The sequence below is a fragment of the Callionymus lyra genome, chromosome 14, assembly GCF_982586985.1.
Source record: "Callionymus lyra chromosome 14, fCalLyr1.hap1.1, whole genome shotgun sequence".
NCBI classification, from domain to species: domain Eukaryota; kingdom Metazoa; phylum Chordata; class Actinopteri; order Syngnathiformes; family Callionymidae; genus Callionymus; species Callionymus lyra.
The window spans coordinates 24088263-24099858 of record NC_141831.1 but is presented as its reverse complement, the minus strand read 5'-3'; the positions used below and the strand labels follow the sequence as shown (position 1 = coordinate 24099858).

The 11596-nt window shown below is 37.7% G+C and overlaps 1 protein-coding gene across 1 annotated transcript in view; it reads right to left on the bottom strand.

Annotated features, from left to right (window-relative positions):
* uvrag (UV radiation resistance associated gene) overlaps nucleotides 1–11596 on the bottom strand; it is a 52120-nt gene that overhangs the window by 25040 nt on the left and 15484 nt on the right. Inside the window, exons 9-12 of the mRNA XM_087807532.1 lie at nucleotides 9805–9889; nucleotides 9055–9142; nucleotides 8587–8647; nucleotides 7152–7317 (exon numbers count right to left, since the gene is read on the bottom strand). Coding sequence (XP_087663658.1) covers nucleotides 7152–7317; nucleotides 8587–8647; nucleotides 9055–9142; nucleotides 9805–9889 — 400 coding nt within the window. The remainder of the gene's footprint in view (nucleotides 1–7151; nucleotides 7318–8586; nucleotides 8648–9054; nucleotides 9143–9804; nucleotides 9890–11596) is intronic.

Genomic DNA, 11596 nt, shown 5'->3' with positions numbered 1-11596 from the left:
AATGGCTGCTGTGCACTGCGCATGGAATCACACTGGAGAGACTTTGGTTCACCAAACACTAGGAATTCCTCCAGGGGATGTCCAGTAAAGTCAATATATTATTACACAGCAGCAGGGAGGACCAAGTAAGGAAGCATGAGGATGGAGGGGCGAGGGGTGGAAAAGGAGAGAGAAACATTTGATCAAAGTGACATTCACATTAGTAAAGTTAAAACCGTCATCATTTCTTTAAAACAATGATGACGAAACAACTTAAAGAGCGAGAACAAGTCAGATAAAAGAACCCCCAGATGTGAAACTGGGTCATGACGTTTTTCACTTTGGTCGTAAGGATAAAATAGCATGTTCATGAGCAAGACAGATGGAGAGTTGGGGAGCGGAAGCACACAGCCATTTTTAATCACTCAACCAGCAACGGTGACATAAAGTGAAGAGGACCTGTACACTAAACAGGATATCCTGGAGGAGCAATCCAGGTGGAATAGACGCGCCAATATCAGCGCACCGCCTGTCCATCATGACGGAGGCTACACAATAAACAGACGCGTACTAAAAACATTAACCTGCAGGCAGAACAAACCCAGATATAAGAAGTGTGTAAATGTGTCATTTCCTGCCACACAAAGAAAACGTCATCGTCCAAACTTTGAACTGAAGGCTGCTGTCATTTCCTGACGTTTCTGACTGATAAATAAAATCACATTTATCAAGTATTATTGTTTAATGCTTCCACCTACTCACTAACTAAATACCCACTCAGTCACAGGTTTTATGTCGATCAATCTTAACCGAATGTAAATGCATTCATGAAAATGTATAGAAAAATAGTCTTATTCATACGTTTTTAATGCATTTCAAACAAGACCTTTACAAAATGTTTTTAGGTTCCCACTTGTGTAAGGGACTTTACCTTTGTCATCTCAAAATGAATAAATAGAAACTACTAATTGTACAGCATGTAATTCATTCAGCTAAATCAGAGATATTTATTGGTATTTTCTTTTCGGGAAAACTCGCCTTTCTGTCCCTGACATAGAGTAACTAAATAACAATCTGTTGCATTGCAATTTTCGCTTTGTGTGATCCCACAGCAGGGTCACTGCAGCCTTGAGGTTCTGCTAGCATATGTCAGATGTTTACAGCTTGGAAGTCTGACTCACCACATGTAGTCTTTCCCACCCACAAGACAGTTTACCTGGAGGTAACTTCCTCTTTCACTCTTCTGATAGCCAAACTTTCTAAATAGACAAAGGTAAACGCTCACTCCATTTTCTGCAGGTAGTGTTGCGATACTGTAGGAACGAGGATATATTTGTACTATAGCCCAAGAATAGACTCTGGTGAATTTAAAGAATGACTCCTGTCATAATTGCCTTTATTTGTTTAAACCAAAATATGTCAGAACATCAACTTTTAAAACTGCTAGAGTCGACTGTATTCTCTCGTCCTCTGTCATCACCGGAACTCTGTTATTTGGCCTTCAAATCAAATTTGAAATTTAAAATTAACATGAAACTATAACAAACAACAAAACACTTAAATCCTTCAATTAATAAAATTAACCGGGAAAAAAGTGCTGTTGAATATCGATACAGTATCAGGAAAAAAACATTTTGATATAAAGCTGTATCGATGTTTTTAACACCCCCATATTCATCCAGATTAAACATTTTCACAGAAGATTGTCAATGCAAAGAAATGAAAGTAAGGGCACGGAGATCCAGCTGGGTGGCCAAGCTGACCTGCATAAAGTTATAGACTCCAGGTGAACAGCTGACCTGCATCAATGTACACACCGGCATGGATTCATGCTCCAGGCAAGCAAAACAACAGTCCTGGCTGAAGTGTCAGAGTCCAGGCTTGGCCAGTGTTTAGACTCTTTTTCTTTTATGTTCACATGCAATGAAACTATAAATCACAAAGAAAAGCTCGACCTGCCTTGCAACTGTCGAGACCCTAATGGCAGCAGCTACCCAATAAATCAACGTGAGCTGTAATGTTCAATATCTGAGGAATGATTACACTGAGCATCTGTCAGTGAACGCTACTTTAATGACCAGTGCTGCACTTAGGACCCCTGTATAACAGTATCACCATCTTCGTCTTTGTCTCCCGAGTGATGCGGCGGTTGCTTGTACTGTCACACTCGGTTTTCATCCAAGGTTTTAAAAATATCCAGAGGTCTGCTGACCTTGACTTCCAATGCCCGTGCACTCATTTTGACTTTTCTTTGCTTTTGTTTGCTACCATTATTCTGATCACAGGCAGAGACCGAAAATAGAAATCAAAAGCAACTGATGTCTTCTTAGCAGTGCCACTACAATGATGAGTCAAGTTGAGGAAACTAATACATAAATAGTTAATAGCTACTTCATACTCTTGCTCAATTCAACTTCTTTCAGAAAACCATTTAGCACACATGCTTCTAGTTATCCCTTCAATGAAGAATGGACAAAGGCCGCTTAAATAAGCCACACAAACAGCAGGACATCAAGATGAAGGGCGGCTCAGGCAGCTTACTTGTCAAGCCAGAGGTGACTCCTTACCATTTCATAACTACTATAAACACACTGTGGCCATCAGCGACTTTGAGTGATTTGATGAAAATCCACAAAAAGAAGTTAGGCAAACATCTGCTCAGCCGGTTAAAACCTCCATAGTTGACGCATAGGCATAAATTACACCCCGTTTTGTTCGATATGATTTAAGATTTCAAGCTCCCAAGATGATGTTACTTTACATCCTTCTACACCGGACTCTTGGTATCCTATTTCTCCAATGACAAACATGTGCATGCCATACTTCCCCAGCATCATGAATGACTAGTTTTTGTAATCATTCAGCTACTTGAGAGTCACTCAACTCAGACATGGATCATGTCAGCTACCTCCGCTGTTTAGTTTAAAACCCTTTATTTTACTTCCAGTGAAACTGCTTCTATTGGTCATTAGTTTCAATTAGAAAACATATTTATGGTTAACCTGTACTTGTACTGTAATTACAGTGAGTTATAAATTATTAATTTGAATTTTTCTTGTGTGGTTTGCCCCTCATCGTGTTGTTTTATATTAATACAAAGTTTAAAAGGGGCTCAATAAAAAGTAAAAAAAACAAACCATAATAACATAATCAGCTTTATTTCTACTGTGATTTAAAAATAATCCTGAAAATTAAAAATTTATGATTATTATTAAGTAATTGAAAACATTTTGTGGTTGCATTGGGTCACTTAATTACTGTATATGAAACAAATTTAAAAAATAAAAATTACCAACTTCATTCGCTTAACAAAAAGAGTTAAAGGCTAGGAGACTGAATTGTTACGAAGTCTTAAAGTTGATGGAAAAAAGGAGAGATGATCCAGACATAAATCTTCTAAGGCAACTGTCTTTTGAATTGTTTGATCCCGTTTGTGGGGAAAAAGTCGTAAATGTTCCTTATGACAGTTTTGCAGGATAAAATATGGCTTGAATAATAATTATTAGATAAAGTTAAAAAACATTCTGCCACAGTATTAAAAAAAAGATTACTACATGTTTAACTACAGGCAGAAGAACAGCTTAAATTTAAATACAGAAGTTTTCTTCCAATCCTGTTTGCACATGGATGTGGTTTAAACTGTTGCATGTCTGAAACAATGCTCTTTTCTTTAGCACTCCCAGGTTCTCTTAATTTAAGATGGCTGCCATCCTCTCACATTATCATTTGCTAACAGCTGCGGAAGGAATAAACCATTTTCTTAGAGCTGTTGGAAGAAACCTCCGACATAAAACTCTTCTCATACCTCGTGAATATTCCCCTTTATTAACCGTGATGCACCGCAATATAGGATGCTCTGAACAAAAGATAAAATAAAGAATAGGTTGTGCAGCATTAATGACTTGGCTCTGCTCTCAATCAAACAGTGAACATCTGGTTCACATCGTGCTGGTTCTCCCCTAAGAAACCACTGTGCACTAGGAAGTCCACAGGGCAAAATGTGGCCACAACATGTTGTTCAACAAACATCTCTGATAGGACGATGATCTTAGCACTCAAGCTCGTCCTACTTTACTGCATAGAATAAAAAATATATATTAAAAAAAAAAAAAAAAAAAAATCGAACTATAACAATTTTAAGAAGACGTAGCTTAAAGTGAAAACACTTACAGTAAATTTGACTAAGGTCTTCAAACCAAGTAAACATTCAAAATGTCAAAAAGGAGCCACAAAGGCGGTTGAGCAACACACTGGAGACATTCAGCTTCACCTAAGAGTCGTGGTGTGTGAAGTCATCTGAAAACAGTGTGGAGATTCATCACAGGGCCAAAGTGTTTACATGGAAGAAACCAGGTCAGGACAATTACTGTTGAACAGAGGCCCACGAGTGCAGCTAGCCCCAACATTAACATCGGGGTCTATGTGCAGCCCATCATAATTGACCGTCTGCATGCTTATCCGACAAAACCAATCCGATGCCACCTCACTTATCCCCATTGGCTGCCTCTTTCCGACATGTTAATCGGCAGGTTTTTGTACACTTTGAGAGCCTGGCTGGTTGCTTTCCATCTTCTCACACATCATTTTGAGATGCATATGTACCGCCTGTAGGGGCCTCAGGGGTCATAAACATGTGAAGGGGGGTGAAGCCTTGTTAGAGCACTTGCCCTTAATCAGAAACACCCAAGAGCATGATGTGTATCTTCATGCCAAACTGCAAATGAGTTTATTTTTAGTTACTGAAGAATGCGGAGACTTCCTGAAATAATGGGTTAAACATCCGTCCGAGTCTCCCCAGCTGTTGTCATGACATGATCATATACAGGGGAGTTGGCCGTGCTCTGTTTTGTCAAAGGACGATATGCTTGCTTCGCTATATTAGTTTTTTATGAGTGACATGTGGCTTGAGTTCATCTAAGTGAGTAAGTACCCAATGAACTCGTATTTTTCTTGCACTTTTTGGTAACAGTTTGGATGAAAAATATTAATTAACTTTATTTTATAATCAGAATCAGAAACGTTTATTGCCAGTGTTGTAAACATAAAACAGGATGTTTTTTTGGTGGAAAGTGTATCTATATATACATATGGTTTCATTAGCATACATGTAATCTATAGATAAATATTGTTCTGGAAAGATAGGTGCTATTCACTAGTGGTGATGTACAGTACCCATGTATAATTTTGATTTTATTCCTGAAATACATCATTATTTTAGTAATATCCCTCTAAAATAGGTGTATTCTGTGAAATGACTTTAAAGTGAAAACATTCTAGATTCTAGTTGTTAGAATCAGGTGTCAATGAATAAAGATTTTTTTTAACAACAAAAAATAATTCCTATATAGGAAGGATATATTTTTGAAACATGATTTAGATCCAAGATCAGACAAATCAAAACCTTTTTTTTTTCTGTCAGTTACTTGATGAGGACTCAGAGGCATACGTGCAGATCAACATGTTGGGGGCGAACAGGAATTTAACACGAAACTCATTAGTCTTGATATTAAAAGGAACCTGTAATCGTCTGCCACTGCTCCCGATGACTCCAGCTGCTTTGTCAGCACAATGATGTCATGATTTGACTAGTGGAAACACGATTTGGAACTTCCTTACCAACCGTCGCTCACGGAGGCTTTGAACGCATCAATTTTATAGAGTTTCGCCGGGGAAATCACAAAAACCTGCATGCACAGTGATTAGTCTGCCAGCTGATTATAGCACAGTCTTCCTCTGCTGCCTCACTTATTGAAGGGGCTCTTGTATGCGTGGAATGTGAATATGAATGTGCGGCACATACTCCAGCAATTATCATAATTCTGCATCTGACTTGATGCATAGTTACAAGACCATAACAGATACAAATAATCATTTTATCTGGGACGATTAAAGCACACGTAGCGCTCGAAACTAGACGATGAAAGTGACGTCTCTGGCAGAGTTTCACACGAGTTTGCGGCTTGCTAGGTCAACAATATGTCAACACCGTGTCAACAATTCGTGTTGCTCTGCAAACGTGTTATACATCGAGACACTGGTGTGAGGCACGAGTCTGGCCAAAGTTTAGCGTGAGCTGTTAAACATTTTTTAAATCAATAAAACATTATTTATCCATCCGTTTAAAGCAAAATTATATCATTTCTTTGGGGAATAATTAGGTTTTGACCTGACATTAACAAAATCGAGGCTTTATATATATATTAAAAAAATCTTTTGTAATATTTATGATCCCTTGTTAGAATTACAGCATTTGCTAAACAATTAAATAAAAATGTCTTCTTAAAGGTTTAATCTTTACTAATGATAATAATTATTCTTAAAGGAACAATGATTCTTATTATGGTATTTCCTTTTTTTAAATGTCACTATATAGACAATCTTTTTGTGACATTAGACATATTTAAACTTAAGAATTTAAGGTCCAAAATCTAATTACCTAACAGAAGTCTGTACTAGAAATTATAACCAGTGAAATCTCCAAATTACATGCAGGCGAATCCATCTACAGACAGGTCAAATATTTGTATGATAGTTTTTAATGAATAAAAGGTATTGGTAATAAAGGTTTTGATATTAAGTAAGTAAGTAAGTCATTTCTATTTATATAGCGCTTTTCCAGACCAGGGTCACAAAGCGCTTAAACAATCAAAACAATATTCAATAAAGTATATATTTTAAAGATCAAGATAAAACTGATAACAAAACAGGAGTTACAGAAAATCAAGGAAAAGCCTGAACAAATAAAAACGTCTTAAGATGTTTCTTAAAGGAGTCAGTAGATCCATCAAGCGCAAAGAGAGAGGAAGATCGTTCCAAAGCTTAGGAGAAACAGCCTGGAAGGATTTCTCTCCTCTGGTCCTGAACCGTGTGCGAGGAACCATCAGTAGATTCTGATCCACATTAAGTTAGAGACTTGAGTAAGGAGGACATTTATCTGTGTCACATTAACCTTGACTTGTGGGCAAACCTTGACCATCGTCGTTTGCTCTTTCATCTTAATCTTTTGTGCGTTCTTAGGCCATGAAACACCATTAACCCAACAAAATGCATTTGATGGATTGTTTTTACTACACGACAAGGACAGAATGATATCATTCTAATCACTACCTTTGTAATTAAAAGTTCTGTGAAGCCTTTGATTTGTGTCTGACTTGCCAGAACGGTCGACTTACTCTCTCTCTTTCTCCGTCAGTCTGTCAGTGATGGTATCCTTAATGGAGGAGCGTGAGCCCTTGTGAATGACTGGATAGCGAAGAGGGATCTGCAGGAAGCACGAGATCATCAGGACCAGATGGGCCGTGTAACCGAGAGCAACTGCCACACTCCCATCATCTTTTGCTGTAGAAGATACAAAGGAAACGCATTAAATTAGGATCAAGAATAAAGTGCATCTATGTTTAGAAATGTCCTACAAAATCAAAGGCCTTGAAAAAGATGAAATGAAGAACTAATATATAGAATTATGGAGTTAAAGCTGGCTACAAAAACATCTTGCATCTGAAACTCCTTTAATTGCTTCATCCCAATAACCAAAACATTTTCAAGCATGGACCTGCAGCCAGCAGCATCACCTCAGGGTGAAACTGGAGAACTCTGACATCCTGCCCGTCTGAGCTGACAAGCAAAGTTTCAATTGTATGACAACACTGATGGTCATTTTGACTCTGACACAGATTAGGACTTCAACTAGCCCTGACCCTGGTCTTAAATGTGAAACATCCACTGCCGTAGGCCTGTTGAACTGCCACTTCAACCGGGTTTCAGACAGTTCTGGACTTGATCAGGGTTCATTTTGGACAGACCTCACACAAATTAGACACAGGGTCAGCAACATGTCAACGTGGTAGGATTAGGTGCCTTAACAGGAGCTTCGTATTAGATAGTATATGAGGATAGTTGTCTGTTGTGAGGACAGACTGTTGTGTGGTGCAACCGTTTACAAAACACAATGCAAGTGAAGAAAAAACATGTTTTTTGCATCCACATGAAAATGTGTGTATTCACTCCAATGTGTCCACCTCTGCAGCAATGGGACCACAGCAATCACATGAAGGCTTAAGGGAAAAAGTAATGGCTGCAGATACAAATGTGTTGGCGGTCACTGACGTGCACATCTCCACGCTGGTGGGAGAACAGGTAGGGTGTGACCGGAGACGAACGATGAATTATGGTTGTCCAAACTTTCCAGCTGGAGACAGCTATATACTTTAGTTCTACTCCAGATACAAACATCTGGACACATTTATATTTCCTCTCTAAATTGTGTATTTTTTTATTTTTTTAAATCCCCAAATTCTTCCAACCCTTCGCTTCATAAACACGGCCACATTAATGCTTTTAATAAAAGTGTAAAAACAAAATTCTATTGACTGAAATTGATTTAACAATAACATTATAATACACTTGTTGTATCCATGCAAAGAAATAGTTTTGCTAAATTAAGTTTGAGTGTAATTACATTTATGGGTTAAACGCATGTGATCTCATCAGATTAAGATCAAAACGCCGCTGAAACTGCTTAGTTACGACATTTAAAGTGAGGGTAATTACCCAGACAAATTCATTTAATTATTCCACTGAAACCATGACACACGCAGAGGAAAGTACCTTGAAAGTCTTCAGAGTTGGGCAGCTTTACTCCGCAGATAACATAATCCGTCTGATTTGCCTGTGGATGTGAATGACAGGTTTGAATTTAAAGACAATGATCAAACATGTAATATTTCATTTAAAAAGTGTTTAAGTCTGGTTGCAAACATTATCAACAACAATTACACTAGTAATAACTATTTATTTACTTTTAAAGAACTATTACAAGTATTAGTGTTAAATAATTGAACAGTTTTAATGTTTAATGTGACTACTTTCTAAAATGCTTCTTCAGATGATAATTAATATCAGGAATGGATAAAATACAATAAGAAATGTAATTTAATAAAACCTCCCCATGATATTGTATTCTATTCATCATGATCAATTACAAAATATGATACTTGGTTTTATTTTGTCATCATTTACGCTACAGCTCTTGTTGATGATAAAACTAAAGGTTTTAGTCATACGTTGAAAACTTACCCCGTTTATTGGGTAGATGTATGAAAGCTCAGAGAGCAGCTGACGACATCGGAAGGTGAGCTGGGCGTTAGACTTCAAAAATTGCTCCCTGGAGGAATAAAACCAGACACAAAAAGAATAAGGAACCAGAGCTGGACCTCCGGACGGAACAGTGGTCCTGCTCCGTAGGCAAATTACTTAATATGAATTACTATTATGTATTGCTATTATTGTACATTGTTAACCTCTTCCAAGGAGGTATGAGAGTGTGGATGAAAATACTTATAATTTAGTTACATTTGACTTGAGGGTCAACAAATTCATAGAAAAGAATAACTTTTTTTTTTAATAAGACTGGACATTAGACAGTGTTCATTTTCGATGTTTGATCCACGTTGGACTTTTAACATTTTACTTTGATTACCTTGACTCTCTGGTTTCAAGGCTTGTCTCAGCCAAACAAAGATGTAGCCAAGGTTCTAAAAGGTCTCCCAACAGGCCGAGACAGAGCGATGAGAGTTCTAGCACAGGATTCTTTTATAGAACACAAATACTTTTCTGAACCATAAAACATCCCATGGCTCTGAAAGCATCTCCGTGGGAGGCAGGGTGCAGGGTGTAATCACACCAAATCAGTATGATTGAGCAACATATTGGGTCACATCACTCGGCGAGGCCCAGGGCGATGTCTAGTTGATCAGAAGAAGATGCAGAGTGGCATGTCTTCACCCCCAAAAAAATAAAGCAATGGATGATTGCTGGTTAAAATACCTCTTGGCTGTGCATTCCTTATGAAGCCGGGTCAAAGATTCCTTCTCCTCCTTCAGATTCTCGCGTTGAGCCGTGAATGCTTCCTCTGTCAGCGACAAAGAGAAAGACGGGAAATTATTAGGTCTGTGTGTGTTCTCTACGAAAGTCTGTACAACCAGGTGGCTTATGTTTGGTTGTTTGTCCTCCAGAGTTACACTTAAGTGAGATCAAACCGTTGTTTTAACACCATGCAACCAGACAGCATATCCACGTGGATTACAGGACTCACGTGGATCCATAAATTCGGTATCAGGGCAATTAAATAAATAAATCAGATAAGGAACGGCGCTGAAACAGCCCGCGGAAGCACGAGAACCACAACTTTGGCAAGCTCACAATCAGTCAGTATTGTATAAACTTTAGAGCAACAAAATATAATAAAGGGTTGTGACAAAATATTTCTCTAAGGCTATACTCATGTAGTATCACTGCTACCTTGCAAAATCAACAAATTCCTCGCTTAAGGTTTCACAACTTCAAAAAAACAGAATGACTTTAGTCTGATGTTTTGCTCATTCGAGTGTTCTTGAGAGTTTAAATGTGCATCCGACATGAGCGACCAAGCAATGAAGGAATCAGGTGCAGCAGCTGGACCGTTGTATCAGCCTGAGGTAATAAGGAGCATAGGGAATCAACGCTCGGTGTGCCAAAAATCACAAAATGGTCAGCCATACATTCAGTCTGTGAACATAAACACAGATGAAGTTCTCATAATGAATTTTCTCCCACAGGCAGGCAGCTTCATTCTTCGTGACATGAAAGTGTTCAATCCCAACAGTCACGTATGATGAAGAGCTTTATTGTCGAGTCACAGCTTCTGCTCATCAGAAACACTTTCTATACCAACAAAATATAATGGGATCATTTGACTTCAATAACAATGGGCTCAATTTCAGGAGTAGGGTAAATCTTGACTATTCTGAGAAAGGATGGTTGGTACTGTTGTCAACTTAAAGGACAACCAATGTGTTGATTAGAGTGCCTCTTAAATGTATTAAATATCTGGCCTCTATTGTACTCATCAGTATGCGTCTGTTTGCACAAAACGCTGATAGGTTAATAATAGGGGTTCTTCTAACCACTCATTTGCTGAGGTTTCTGACGGTGAGAACTTAATTAAGTAATAACTTTAAAACGTCGTCATGATGAAGAACTTACTGAATCTTGGAGAGGAAGACTTTGAACCATGTGAGTGAGTCAGGAGAGTTGCCCTATTAGTTGCACATTAGTTGCCCTTTAAGTTACAATAGCCTCATCATGTAGGGAGATAGTTAATGTTAGTGAAATAAACTTGAAAATCATTTGTTTGTTATGCCCATCTAGATGACACTAAAAAGACCCAAAATACATTTCTAGAGCAGATGTATGAAACAAGTTTCAGACTTACATGAGAGGCCAGTAATTAATTCAGATATTTTAAAAGGACAATGTGCATTAAATTCTATTTATATTTCATGTTGATGTATTGTTTATACTCTTTCAAGATATTGTTGTTCTTCCCTCAAGAAGGAGACTGAGATCAATGCGACCAGAACTACAACTTCTACCTTTATTATGAATATTATTTTATTTAATTGATTTTAATATATACAATCTATTTTAAATGTCATTTTAATGTAATGCATTTTTATTAATTTATATTGTTTATTTATTAATCTTATAATTTATTTTATTATCTTTATTCTGTACCATCATCACCACAAGCAGTTCCTGAGTTTCTGGAAATAAAGGTTCTTCCAATTGTGATTCTTTC